Source organism: Phoca vitulina, unplaced genomic scaffold (genome assembly GCF_004348235.1).
Source record: "Phoca vitulina isolate PV1807 unplaced genomic scaffold, GSC_HSeal_1.0 scaffold51, whole genome shotgun sequence".
NCBI classification, from domain to species: domain Eukaryota; kingdom Metazoa; phylum Chordata; class Mammalia; order Carnivora; family Phocidae; genus Phoca; species Phoca vitulina.
In genome coordinates, this window is record NW_022589754.1 from 5,841,295 (window position 1) to 5,856,520 (window position 15,226).

At 38.6% G+C, this 15,226-nt stretch overlaps 1 protein-coding gene across 4 annotated transcripts in view; it reads left to right on the forward strand.

The window, feature by feature from the left end:
- BRWD3 (bromodomain and WD repeat domain containing 3) overlaps positions 1-15,226 on the forward strand; it is a 187,783-nt gene that overhangs the window by 74,034 nt on the left and 98,523 nt on the right. For 2 of the 4 annotated variants that reach the window (XM_032387928.1, XM_032387930.1), the window contains exon 12: positions 14,513-14,551. The exons of the other annotated variants lie outside the window; for them this stretch is intronic. In XM_032387928.1, coding sequence (XP_032243819.1) covers positions 14,513-14,551 — 39 coding nt within the window. The remainder of the gene's footprint in view (positions 1-14,512; positions 14,552-15,226) is intronic. 4 annotated transcript variants of the gene reach the window in all.

The window sequence follows — 15,226 nt, forward strand, 5'->3', positions numbered from 1 at the left end:
TCTTGATTTCGGCTCAGGTCGTGGTCTCAGGGTATTGGATCAAACCCCGCATCAGACTCTGCTCACTATGGAGTCTGCTTGAGATTCTCTCTCTCTCTCTCCCTCTGCCCCTCCCCCCACTTGCACTCTCTCCCTCTCTCTCTCTCTCTCAAAAACAAAACAAAACAAAACAAGAGAGACCATGAGTTGGGGGGAAGGGCAGAGGGAGAGGGAGAAGGAGGCTCCCCTCTGAGCAGGGAGCCTGATGCTGGGCTTGATCCCAGGACCCAGGGATCATGACCTGAGCTGAAGGCAGATGCTTAACCAACTGAGCCACCCAGACGCCCCTTAAATAAAATCTTAAAAAAAAAAAACCCTCAACCCCCAGAAGACAAATAATGCAATTAAAAAATGGACAGAAAACATGAATAGACATTTTTCCAAATAGACATGCAAATGGCCTACAGACATATGAAAAGATGCTCAACATCACTGATCATCAAGAAAATACAAAATTAAACTACAATGAGATATCGCCTCACACCTGACAGAATGGCTAAAATCAGCAACACAAGAAACAACAGGTGTTAGTGAGGATGTGAAGAAAGGGGAGCCCTCTTGCCCTGTTGGTGGGAATGGAAACTGGTCCAGCTACTCTGGAAAACTGTATGGAGGATCCTCAAAAAGTTAAAAATTGAACTACCCCATGATCTGGCAATTGCACTACTTGATATTTACCCAAAAAATACAAAAATACTAATTTAAAGGGATACATACATTCCAGTGTTTATAGCAGCATTATCTATAATAGCTAAACTATGAAAACAGCCCAAGTGTCCATCGACTGATGAATGGGTAAATTAGATGTCCATCGACTGATGAATGGATAAAGATGTGCTAATGGATGGATGAATGGATAAAGAACACACACACACACACACACACACACACACACACACACTGGAGTATTAGTCATAAAAAATATTGAAATCTTGCCATTTGCAATGATGAGGATGGAACTGCATAGTATTATGCTAAGTGAAGAAAGTCAGAAAATGACAAATACCTTATGACTTCACTCACACGTGGAATTTAAGAAGCAAAACAAACCAGCAAAGGGAAAAAAGAGAGAGAGAGAGAGGCAAATGTAGAAACAGACTCTTTTTTTTTTTAAGATATTTATTTATCTATTTGACAGAGAGATAGCACAAGTAGGCAGAGTGGCAGGCAGAGGGAGAGGGAGAAGCAGGCTCTCCGCTGAGCAGGGAGCCCGATGTGGGGCTCGATCCCAGGACCCTGGGATCATGACCTGAGCTGAAGGCAGCTGCTTAACCAACTGAGCCACCCAGGTGCCCCTAGAAACAGACTCTTTAACAATAGAGAACAAACTGATGGTTATCAGAGGGGTAGTGGGTGTGGGATGGGTTAACTTGTTGATGGGGATTATGAAGTGTACTTGTGATGAGCACAGAGTGTTGTATGGATGTGCTGATCATTGTATTGCACACCTGAAACCAGTATAACCCTGAATGTTAACTAACTGGATTTAAACAAAAACTTTAAAAAATGAAAGCTTTTAAGGAGAAAAAAAAATAAGGAACCCTTGTGAAACTGTGCATATACCAGACAAAATAAACTCTCAAACACAGATGGTAATGAGAGGTATCGAAGGACATTACCAAATGATAAAGGCATCAATGCAACATGAGGATATAGTATTTGTAAATATTTAAACACTCAACATAGGAGCACCTAAATATACAAAGCAAAAATTAACAGACTTTAAGGGAGAATTTGAAAGCAATAAAATAATAGTAGGGGACTTAATATCCAACTGACATCATTGGATAGATTTTCCAGGCAAAAAAAACAATAAGGAAAGATTGGCCTTAAAGGACACATTAGACCAGATGGACTTAATAGATACATAAAAAATGTTCCATTTAAAAGTACTAGAATACACATGAAACATTGTCTAGGATAGATCATATTTAGACCAAAAAACAAGTCTCAGTAATTCAGAAAGACTGAAATCATATCAACCATCTTTTCTGATCACAATGCTATAAAAATAGAAATCAGTTATAGAAGGAAAGCTGGTGGGTAATCACAGATATGTGCAGATTAAACAAGATACTACTGAACAACCAATGGATTGATTCAGAGATCAAAGGAGAAAACAATATGTGCCTGGAGACAAGTAAAAATGGAAATATAACAGTCCAAAACATGTATGATACAGCAAAAGCAGTTTTAAGAGTTAAGTTTAACAGCAATACAGGCATATATAAAAAACAAGAGAAATCGGAAATAAATAATCTTACTCTACACATAAAGGCACTAAAAAAAGAAAAAGACCAAAGTTACTAGAAGGAAGGAAATAAAGATCAGAGAAGAAATAAATGAAATAGAGACTAAATGACAGTAGAAAATATCAATGAAAATAAGAGCTGGTTCTTTGAAATAATAAAGTTGACAGATGTTTAGCTATATTCATCAAGAAAAAAATAAGAGTGGACCCAAATTGATCAGAAAAAGAAGAGAAGTTCCAGTTGATACCACAAAAACACAAGGGATGATAAAAGAGTATATAAACGATTATATGTCTACAAATTGGATAACCTAGAAGAAATGGATAATTTCTTTTAATTTTTATTTTAATCCAATTAATTAACATATAATGTGTTACTGGTTTCAGAGTTACAGGTCTGTGATCTATCAGTCTTATATAATACAGAGTGTTCATTACATCACATGCCCTCCATAATGTCCATCACCCAGTTACCCCATCCCACCACCCCCATCCCCTCCAGCAACCCTCAGTTTGTTTCCTATGATTAAGACTCTCTTATGGTTTGTCTCCCTCTCTGGTTTCCTCTTGTTTTATTTTTTTCCTCTCTTCCCCTATGATCCTCTATTTTGTTTCTCAAATTCCACATATCAGTGAGATCATATGATAATTATCTTTCTCTGATTGACTTATTTCGCTTAGCATAATACCCTCTAATTCCATCCATGTCCTTGCAAATGGCAAGATTTCTTTTTTTTTGTTAGCTACATAATATTCCATTACACACACACACACACACACACACACACACACACACACACACCACATCTTATCCATTCATCTTTTCATCTTTTGATGGGCATCTGGGCTCTTTCCATAGTTTGGCTATTATGGACATTGCTGCTGTAAACAATGGGGTGCAGGTGCACCTTCATATCACTAATTTGTATCATTGAGGTAAATACCCAGTAGTACAGTTGCTGGGTCATAGGGTAACTCTTATTTTCAACTTTTTGAGGAACCTCCATACTGTTTTCCAGAGTGGCTGCACGAGCTTGCATTCCCACCAACAGTGTAAGAGAGTTCCCCTTTCTGCACATCCTTGCCAACATCTGTTATTTCCTGACATGTTAATTTTAGCCATTCTGATTGGTGTGAGGTGGTATCTCATTGTGGTTTTGATTTGTTTCCCTGATGCCGAGTGATGTGGAGCATTTTTTCACATGTCTGTTGTCCATCTAGATGTCTTCATTGGAGACATGTCTGTTCAGGTCTTCTGCCCATTTCTTGAATGGATTATTTGTTCTTTGGGTGTTGAGTTTGATAAGTTCTTTATAGATTTTGGATACCAACACTTTAACTGATATGTCATTTGCAGATATCTTCTCCCATTCTGTCAGTTGTCTTTTGGTTTTGTCAACTGTTTCCTTTGCTGTGCAAAAGCTTTTTATCTTGATGGAGTCCCAGTAGTTCATTTTTGCCTTTGTTTCCCTTGCCTTTGGAGACGTGTTGAGCAAAAAGTTGCTGCAGCCGAGGTCAGAAAGGTTGCCACCTGTGTTCTCCTCAAGGATTTTGATGGATTCCTGTCTCACATTTAGGTCTTTCATCCATTTTGAGTCTGTTTTTGTTATGGTGTAAGTAAATGGACAAGTTTCATTCTTCTGCAAGTGACTGTCCAATTTTCCAAACACCATTTGTTGAAGAAACCGTCTTTTTTCCATTGCATATTCTTTCCTGCTTTGTCGAATATTAGTTGACCATAGAGTTGAGGGTCTATTTCTGGGTTCTCTATTCTGTTCCGTTGATCTGTGTGTCTGTTTTTGTGCCAATACCATATTGACTTGATGATTACAGCTTTGGAATAGAGCTTGAAGTTCAGAATTGTCATGCCGCCAGGCTTGGTTTTCTTTTTCAACAATCCTTTGACTATTTGGGGTCTTTTCTGGTTCCAAACAAATTTTAGGATTATTTGTTCCAGTTTTGTGAAAAAAGTTGATGGTATTTTGATAAGGATTGCATTGAACGTGTAAATTGCTCTAGGTAGTATAGACATTTTGAAAATATTTGTTCTTCCAGTCCATGAGCATAGAATGTTTTTCCATTTCTTTGTGTTTTCCTCAATTTCTTTCATGAGTACAGATACTTTCTTCTTTGGTTAGGTTTATTCCTAGGTATCTTACAGTTTTCGGTGCACTTGTAAATAGGATAGACTGCTTAATTTCTCTTCTGTCTCATTGCTTGTTTATGGAAATGCAACTGATTTTTGTGCATTGATTTTATATCCTTCCACATTGCTGAATTCCTCTATGAATTCTGGCAGTTCTGGGTTGGAGTCTTTGGGTTTTCCACATAGAGTATCCTGTCACCTGCAAAGAGTGAGAGTTTGAATTTTTCTTTGCCAATTTCGATGCCTTTTATTTCTGTTTGTTGTCTGATTGCTTACGCTAGGATTACTAGTACTATATTGAACAGCAGTGGTGATAGTGGACATTCCTGCCGTGTTCCTGACCTTAGGGGAAAAGCTCTCAGTTTTTCCCCCATTGAGAATGATACTCACTGTGTGCTTTTCGTATATGCCTTTTATGATATTGAGATATGCTCCCTCTATCCCTACATTGTGAAGAGTTTTAATCAAGAAAGGATGCTGTACTTTGTCAGATGCTTTTTCTGCATCAATTAAGAGGATCATATGGTTCTTCTTTCTTTTATTTATGTAGTGTATAACATTGATTGATCTGTAAATGTTGAACCACCCTTGCAGCCCAGGAATAAATCCCACTTGGTCATGGTTAATAATCCTTTTAAAGTACTTTTGGATCCTCTTGGCTAGTATTTCAGTGAGAATTTTTACATCCATGTTCATCAGGGATATTGGTCTGTAATTCTCCTTTTCAGTGGAGTCGTCTGGTTTTGGGATCAAGGTAATGCTCGCCTCATAGTTTGGAAGTGTTCCTTCCATTTCTGTTTTTAGAAACATCTTCAGAAGAATAGGTATTAATTGTTCTTTAAATGTTTCATAGAATTCCCCTGGGAAACCATCTGGCCCTGGGCTCTTGTTTGTTGGGAGATTTTTGATAACTGCTTCAATTTACTTGCTGGTTGTGGGTCTGTTCATGTTTTCTATTTCTTCCTGGTTCAGTTTTGTTAATTTATATGTCTCCAAGAATGCATCTGTTTCTTCCAGATTGCCTAATTTGTTGGCATATAGTTCCTCATAATATGTTCTTATGATTGTTTGTATTTATTTGGTTGATCTGTTCTACTGTTCTTTTGGTTTCTATTTCATTAATTTCTGCTCTAATCTTTATTAATTCTCTTCTGCTGGGTTTAAGCTTTATTTGCTGTTCTTTCTCCAGCTCCTTTAGGTGTCAGGGGAGGTTGTGCATTTGAGACCTTTCTTGTTTCTTGAGAAAGGCTTGTATTGCTATATACTTCCCTCTTAAGACCGCTTTTGCTGCATCCCAAAGGTTTTGAAGAGTTGTGTTTTTATTTTCATTTGTTTCCATGAATTTTTTTTTTAATTCTTCTTTAATTTCCTGGTTGACCCATTCATTCTTTAATAGGATGCTCTTTAACCTCCATGTATTTGAGTTCTTTCCAAATTTCCTCTTGTGATTGTGTTCCAGTTTCAAAGCACTGTGGTCTGAAAATATGCAGGGAATGATCCCAATCTTTTGGTACCAGTTGAGACCTGATTTGTGACCCAGTATGTGATTTATTCTGGAGAATGTTCCATGTGCACTAGAGAAGAATGTGTATTCTGTTGCTTTGGGATGGAATGTTCTGAATATATCCGTGAAGTACATCTGGTCCTGTGTGTCAAACAAAGCCCTTATTTCCTTGTTGATCTTCTGCTTAGATGGTCTGTCCATTGCAGTGAGGGGTTGTTAAAATCCCCTACTATTATTTTATTATTATTGATGTGTTTCTTTGATTTTATTATTAATTGGGTTATATAATTGGCTGCTCCCATTTTAGGCACATAAATATTTACAATTGTTAGATCTTCTTGTTGAATAGACCCTTTAATTATGATATAGTGTCCTTTCTCATCTCTTATTACAATCTTTGGTTTAAAATCTAATTTGTCTGATAGAAGGATGGCCACTCCTCTTTTCTTTGATGTCCATTAGCATGATAAATGTTTTTCCACCCCCTCACTTTAAATCTGAAGGTATGTTTCAGTCTAAAATGGGTCTCTAAAAGACAGCATATCAATGGGTCTTGCTTTTTTATCCAATCTGAAACCCTGTGTCTTTTGAATGGGGCATTTAGCCCATTTTCACTTAGAGTAACTACTGAAAGATATGAATTTAGTGACATTGTATTACCTATAAAGTGACTGTTACTGTTTATTGTCTGTTTCTTTCTGGTCCATGTTAGTTTTGTGCTTTCTCTTTGCTTAGAGGATCCTTTTCAATATTTCTTGTAGGGCTGGTTTTGTGTTTGCAAATTCTTTTAGTTTCTGTTTGTTCTGGAAGCTTTTTATCACTCCTATTTTGAATGATATCCTAGCTGGATAAAGTATTTTTGGCTGCATATTTTTCTCATTTAGCACCCTGAATATATCATGCCAGTCCTTTCTGGCCTGCTAGGTCTCTGTGGGTAGGTCTGCTGCCACTGTAATGTTTGTACCCTTGTAGGTTACAGACCTTTTGTCCCCGGCTGCTTTTAGGATTTTCCTTTTGTCTCTGAGATTTTTAAGTTTCACTAGTATATGTTGGGGTGTTGACCTATTTTTATTGATTTTGAGGGGGGTTTACTATGCCTCTTGGAGTTAGATGCCTGTTTTCTTCCCCAGATTAGGGAAGTTCTCCACTCTTATGTCCTCTAATATACCTTCTGCCCCCCTCTCTGTTTCCTCTTCTTCTGGGATCCCAGTTATTCTAATATTTTTTCACCTTATGGTACTGCTTATTTTTTTAAAGACTATTTATTTATTTGAAAGAGAGTGAAATGGAGAGAGATCACAGAGTGAGAGAGAGAAACAGACTCGCCACTGAGCAGGGAACCCAATGTGGGGCTTGATCCTAGGACCCTGAGATCATGACCTGAGCCGAGCTGAAGCAGTCTCCACACCAACTGAGCCACCCAGGCGCCCCTCCTTATGGTATCACTTATGGCTCGAATTCTCCATTTGTAATCCAGTAGTTGTTTATCTCTTTTTCTCAGCTTCTTTATTCTTCATCATTTTGTCTTCTATATCACTAATTCTCTCTTTTGCCTCATTTATCCTAGAAGTTAGAGCCTCCATTTTTGATTGCATCTTATTAATAGCCTTTTTAATTTTGACACGGTTAGATTTTAGTTCTTTTATTTCTCCAGAAAGGGATTCTGTAGTGTGTTTTATGCTTTCTTTCAAGCCCAGCTACTATCTTTATAATCATTATTCTGAACTCTAGTTCTGACATCTTACTTACATCCATCCTGACTAGGTCCCTGGCAGTCAGTACTGCCTGTTTTCTTTTTTGAGGTTAGTTTTTTCGTTTTGTCATTCATTCTGTCCAGAGGAGAATAGATGAACAAGAGAACAAAATACTGAAATGGTAACAACCACCCCAGAAAAACATGCACTAAACAAATCAGAAGAGACCTGAAACCAGGAGGAAAAAAAAAAAAAAAAAAAGAATAAAAAGAATATAATCAGACAGGTGAGTAGAATAGAGCAATACACTGGGTTCTTTTGTGTATTTTGATCTTTTTTTAGAAAACTAGATCCCAAAATTGTCACGAAAGAAAACACATATGCACAAAAATAAAATTAAATCCAATGAAAAGATAGAATGTAACTATAAATATGGAAATTAAAAGACAAGAAAAAAACAAAAGAGGAAAAAGAAAACAATAACAGAAAAAAAAAATAGAAGGGCGATAGACAGATGAACAGGACAAAGCAATACAGTATCTCCTGAGTGTGTTTTGGTCAATTTGTTAGAAGAAACTACATCTCAAAATTGTAAAGAAAGAAAAACTTATGTATACAAAAATAAAATTAAATACATTGAAAGGATAGAATGTGACTGTAAAGATGAAAATTAAAAAAGACTTTAACAAAACAAAAAAAGAAAAAGAAAAAGATGAAAAAAACAAAAACAAAAAAACAGAAGAAGAAAAAAAACAAAAAAGAGAAAATGATCAGACAGATGAATAAAACAGAGCCATACATTAGATTTTGTGTGTATTTTGGTCTGTTAGAAGAAATTGCATTCCAAAATTGTAAGGAAAGAAAAACTTATGTACATACAAAAATAAGATTAAATCCAATGAAGGGATAGGATATAACTGTAAAAATTATAATTAAAAAAGATTTTAAAAAGGAGTTACTAAAATAAGGAATTGGTTGACAAACAGAAGAAAAACAGTTAAAAAATTAAAGTTGAAAAACTAAAGAATCATGGGAAAAATAGCCATGAATTCTATGTGCTGTATTCCTCTAGTGCTGGAGTTTTGTTTTGCAGTTCTCATTGATTGGTAAACTTGGTCTTGGCTGGATGTTCTTGCTGATTTCCTGGGGGAGGGGCCTTTTGCATTGATTTTCATATGTATTTGCTCCAGGTGGAATTGTACTGCCCTTGCCAGGGGGCCAGGCTAAGTAATCTGCTCTGGTTTGCTCTAAGTGACTTTTGTTCCTTGAAGGCTTTCCCCTGCAGCTTTAGAGGATGAGAATGAAAATGGTGGCCTCCTAGTCTCCAGCCCTGGAACCTAATGCTTGGGGCCCCACTCCTCTGTGCACCCTCAGGGAAAAGCAATCACTCCTGTCTCCCAGGTGTCTGTCCACACTCAATGTTCACTCAGGCTGTGACTGAGCATTTCTATCTCAGGCAAGCCACCCCATTTGGAGTCTCCAAACCCTGCAGATTCCTGCCACATGCTCCCACACTGCTCCTCCTGGGGGAGGAAGGGGTGTCTCACTGGTTCTGCCACATGTTGGGCCCCTGCTCAGAGAGCAGTCTCCTGACTGCTATATTTCGAGGTTTATGGCTATCCTGAGTTGGGAGCCCACTCCTGGGCTCACTCTTTGCAGCCGGCTTCTTCGCTCTGATGCCTGGGAGCTCTACCACACTCAGGCACCCCTGGTCTTCCTGTGAACCTGAAGATCCTGAGACCATACTGTCCCATCTAGGGATCCACCCCCACTTAGCAACCTGAGCGATGTCCCTCACCAGAGCAGACCTAAAAGTTCTGATTTTTGCTCCGCTGCTATATCACTTGCTGGTAGCTGGCTGATGGAAGCTCCCCCATGGTCTGTCTTCCCATATATCACCTCGGATTCACTTCTCCACATCTTCTACCTGGCAGAAAGTGGTCGCTTTTCTATTCGTAGAGTTGCAGCTATTCTTTTCTTAGATCTCTGGTTGAGTTCACAGGTGTTCAGAATGATTTGATAGCTATCTAGCTGAATTCCTGGGACCAGACTAAATTTCGGTCTCCTACTTCTCTGCCATCTTGGACTCAGAAATGGATAAGTTCTTAAAACATACAGTTTTCTAAGACTGAATGATAAAGAAATAAAAAATACTGTATTGATGGATTCCTAGAAAGGAGACTGAATCAGTAATCAAAAACCATCCAACATACAAAAGTCCAGAACCAGATGGCTTCACTGAATAGTGCTAAACATTGAAAGATTTAATCACTGTCCCCAGACTCTTCCTAAAAATTAAGGGAATGCTTCCAAACTCATTTTGCAAAGTCAATGTCTGATATAAAAACCAGACAAGGACACTAAAAATGAGGAAATTACAGGCCAATATCCCTAATATATAAAGATGCAAAAATCTTCGACAAAATATTAGAGAACTGAATTCAACAATGCATTCAAAGGATCATACTCCATGATCAGGTGGGGATTACTAGAGGCAGGAATGATTCAACATCTGCAATTAAATCAACATGATACACCACATTAGCAAAATGAAGGATAAGTCATATTATCATCTCAATAGATGCAGAATAAGTATTTGACAATATTCCACATTCATTTATGATAAAATCTCAAAGTGTTATAGAAGGAATGTATCTGAATATAACGAAGTTCATTTATGACAAATCCATGGCTAACATCATACTCAGTGGTGAAAAGGTGAAAGCTTTTCTCTAAGATCAGGAACAAGACAAAGATGTCCATTTTTGCCACTTTATTCAACATAGTATTGGAACTCCTAGCCACAATAATTAGCCATGTAAAAGAAATAAAGGGCATCCAGTTTGGAAAGGAAGAAGTAAAACTGTAACTATTTGAGATAACATAATTCTATATATAGAAAACCCTAAAGATTCCACTAAAAAAATTGTTAGAACTCATAAATGTATTCAGTAAAGTTACAGGATAGAAAATCAATATACAGAAATCTTTTGTGTTTCTATACACTGAGAACGGACTATCAGAAAAAAATATACTAAGAAAACAGTCCCATTTATATTTGCTTCTAAAGAATAACATACCTAGGAATAAATTTAACCAAGGAAATGTAGATCTGCACACTGAAAACCAGAACTGATGAAAGAAATTGAAGACAAATAAATGGAAAGATATTCCATGCTCCTGAATTGGAAGAATTAATATCATGTCCAGGCTGGCTGCCCAAAGTAATCTAGAGATTACATGCAATCTCCATCAAAGTCCCAGTGGCAATTTTTAGAACTGGAACAGATACGTCTAAAATTTGTAAAAATCACAGAAGATCACAAATAGCCAAAGCAAACTTGGAAAGGAGGACAAAGCTGGAGGCATCACCCTTCCTGATTTTAAAGTATACTACAAAGTTCTAGTAATCAAAACAGTATGGTATTAGCAATAAAACAGACAAATAGATTAATGGAACAGAATAAAGAACCCAGAAATAAACCCGCACATACATGGTCAATTAATTTACAGTGAAGGAGCCAAGAATATACAATGGGGAAATGGTAGTTTCTTCAATAAGTAGTGTTGGGAAAACTGAACAGCCACATGCAAAAGAGTGAAACTATGGACCACTATTTTACACAATACACCAAAATTAACTCAAAAGTAAGACCTACCTGAGTATAGGACCTGAAATCAAAATTCTAGAAGAAAACAGGCAGTTATCAGTTTGTAACCCTCTCAGGAGCTTATTGAGTATAATCTGAAACTGGCCACTGTACTCAGATGACAAGTAAGATGCAGGCCACTCCAGGTTGGTAGGTGACAGTTTTAATAACTAAAAGGAAATTATATATAAGGCATGTCTTAGGTGGCAGCAAGACAAATGGATACCCATGGCCACCCACCAAATCTTAAAAGTTTAACAAGAGGCCTTAACTGGGTCCAGTCAAGTATACTGTGCAGGTGTTCTTAGCACTACATCATTATCTCAAGGCTTTGCCTTTGGAGCAGCCTCTGGGAGCAAGAAAGGCAAGAGGAACGCACATTCCAAGGGAGGAGGTAACAAGCCTTTGATTGCCTGGGGTCAAGCTCACAGGTCAACTGGTGGTCACATCTTTTCAATGACCTTCCCCAACATTCCACCCCTCATGACTGGCTTTTATAATCTCATGTGCCCCCTTCTGAAATGGGCTCTAAGTGTTCAGCAAGGGGTTTTATTAGCATGGAGGTGGCTCCTTTGATGACTGTCTGGCTGCACTGGAGTCTAATGCCGCAGCAGCAATACAGGTGCATGTAAAAGGAAACAGATTAAATAAGACAATGATTACAAAATCAGTGACAACTTTTTTTTATATGATCCCTTGATCTGAGCCACTGATTTATTAAGTCTCCTAAGCTGGGGATTGGATTACTCAGGGCATTCAGTTGTATTTCATGTGATTTAATAAAGATGACACATTAGCAGATTCACTGGGGGTGATCACACAACATTGTGTTTGGATAATGGCACAGGTACCGCCTTATGAGGCAGTAATAATGTCTAAGGCCATTTTATTTTGGAGTACAGCTTTATAAATAATGAGTACAGCTTACCAGAGACATTTCAGTGTTCAGTAAGGACAGGTTTTATTGCTATCATTCAATGCTTGCTGAGTGAATTTATTAAGGGCTTCACATTTGCTATTAATGTCTTCTAAATCTAAGCCAATGGAGGGAAAAGGACAGTGGCAAAATGGTCTTATCAGTGGAAAAACCAAACATTTCCCCTGACTTTGAGGAGAGGGAGGTTAGCACCTTTAGAAACTTGACCTGGTTGTAAATACCATACATGTTGGTCGGGGGGGCAGCACTGTCAGGTGTAAAGAGATGAACTGGGGACAGGATATGTCATTACCAGGGCCCCCATTTTCTCCATTCTTTCAGTGGTGCATGCTTCATTTCAGTTATAGTGCATTTTAACAGTCCCAGCGTGCAGCAGGACAAGGGGATATTAGTGAAGATTGAGTAGTTCTTCACCCAGGGGTGTGAAGGAATTCACCTGTCTCAGTGGGATATTGCATTGTAAATTCTAGTAGATAATTCTTTTTTAAAGAATGATGGGGCTTGGTGTTTTCCACAGCATAGTGTGTTGATCCACTGTGAGATTTTGGACAATGGCTGTTTCCAGAAACTTCTATATCTTTACAGTATTGGGTGCCTGGGCAGGGATCCCTAGTCTGGCATATGGGGCAATAGGCCCTACTCTTTGGTCATTTAAATATGTTAAAGCCTAGGACAGTACTTTTGTCCAGTTGGCCAAGGTGGTTTTGCCTGTTAAGTGTTTAATATGCTGTTTTAATATCCATTTTCCTTTCTACCAATCCTGCTGCTTGTGGGTTATAGGAGAGATGGAACCTTTATTTAATGTCACATTTTTTTTTAAGATTTTATTTATTTATTTGACAGAGAGAGACACAGCGAGAGAGGGAACACAAGCAGGGGGGAGTGGGAGAGGGAGAAGCAGGCCTCCCGCTGAGCAGGGAGCCCGATGTGGGACTTGATCCCAGGACCCTGGGATCATGACCTGAGCCAAAGGCAGATACTTAACTACAGAGCCACCCAGGCGCCCCTTAATGTCACATTTTATTGTTCAGTCTTGCACATCATGGCCTTTGAAATGTGACCTCTGATAATTATGTTTTTGATGAGAGTATTCATACATGGTACTCAGTTTCTTAATCCCCTAATGATGACAGCCTGGTTTGCAGGGTGGCAGGGAAAAGTGTGGGTTAGACCAGATGCAGTGTCTACATAAACCAAGGCATATTTAGAACACTCACTTAGAGGAGGCCAATATAATCAATTTGCCAATTTCTCATAGGTTGGGAACTCCAGTGGATGGCCTGACTCTTTTGGCAGTTGCCTTTGGTGGTGTTTAGGACACACAACATGCTGTTATTACTTTAACTAAGTCAGTGTACTCTGAGGGCAGTCCAACATCCTTGACAATATGCCATCCTACTTGGGCATTGTGGGGGCCACTCTTTATATGCACCCAATCTGCCTAAACTACTGACAGGTCAGTAGCTAGGGCTCATTCCCAAGGTAGGGCACCAGCTTCCTGATTGCTAGGGGGGTGTCAGTGTCTTAAGAACTGGGACATGAAAAACAGTGAGAAACACTTCAGGCTCTTGCAGGTGGACCCAAATGTCATATTATATATATCTTGACCCCACAAGGACTTTTTAATGATCAGCTTCCCATTATTCAAGCCATAAATTTAATCCCTTAGAATAGTCTAATTATCAGTACAAAGGGTTAATGGCCAGGGCTCCTGAGTGATCAGCAGCCAGACTACTATGAGCTCAGTACTCTAGTTGCTGTACTGGCTGCTGTGTGAGAAGTTTTACCTGGAGTAGCACTGTGTACGTTGCTAGGAGCTCTTGCTCTATGTGGATATATTGGGGTTTTGCCCCCTTCAGAGCTGGCACCAAAATCCCAGGGGCATTCTCCCCTTTTGTTATCTCTGCCATACTGTCTGACCCATATCTTTTGGAGTCATAGACACATCAAACTCAAATGGTAGCCCTACTTAGGAGATGCTCAGAGCTTTAATCTGTTTTATTAGTATTTTTGCCTTCTCAAAGGCAGCATGCTGCTATTGTCCCCAGTCTCTTTACCAGGGAGCATAAGGAATGGGAGTGCTGTGCCAGGTGGAGATTAAAAGTCTTCCATAACCCCAAAATCCCTATAAAGGACTGCACCTCTTTCCCATTCTTAAGAGGTTGGATAGGCTTGCACCTTTTCAGTTACAGCTTTATGAGTCTTAGCTGACCAGATGACACCTAAAACCTTATAGCAGTGTCTAGGCCTTGAATTTTCTTTGGGTTCATTGCCCATCTTCTTCCTCACAGATGTTCCTGAGCAAAGCCTGCAGGTGTCCTGCAGCAGAGGTAAATCTTTACATGTTAACATTGTATTATCAATGTGTAATGGGCCCATTTTGCTGATGTGGGGAAGGAGAACAGGGATAGGTCCCCAGCTACCATTGTATGACATATTGTGGGGCCATGCACGTAGCCTTGGGGGACCACTTGAAAGGTTCATTATTATCTCTCCAAGAAGAAAGCAATTTAATCTTAGTTATCAGAAACCTGTCAAAGTCGTTTCCATGAGTGTTCTTAAAGATGAAGCACTGTTGTAGGGACACTTTTTGCAAAGCATCAGAGCAAAACAATAACTACAAATGAGAGAAGACTTAAAAATGGTCATTTGATTTGATGAGTTCATTATAATGCAATGGACAAGAGAACTATAGCTGTATTCTTAAAAGATCCCCTGCCTTTTTCTGGCAATGTTTTGGTTATCTCCAGGGGTATTTATATTTCAAAGATATGATAAGATTTATAAACTTCAGGGGACAGAGAAAGATGTAAGTTTTCTCCTAGGAGTTTTGGGGTAACTGCTATTTAAAATTAGAGGTCAGAAGGTATGGGACATTTTGTCTGTTTCCTCATCAATTACCACAGCATCCCCCTCTTGATTTTCATTTTCTCCAAGATTCCACCTCTTAGCATCCTAATCGGGCTTTCTCATAAGTTCTCATATCTTAATACATGACAGCTTGC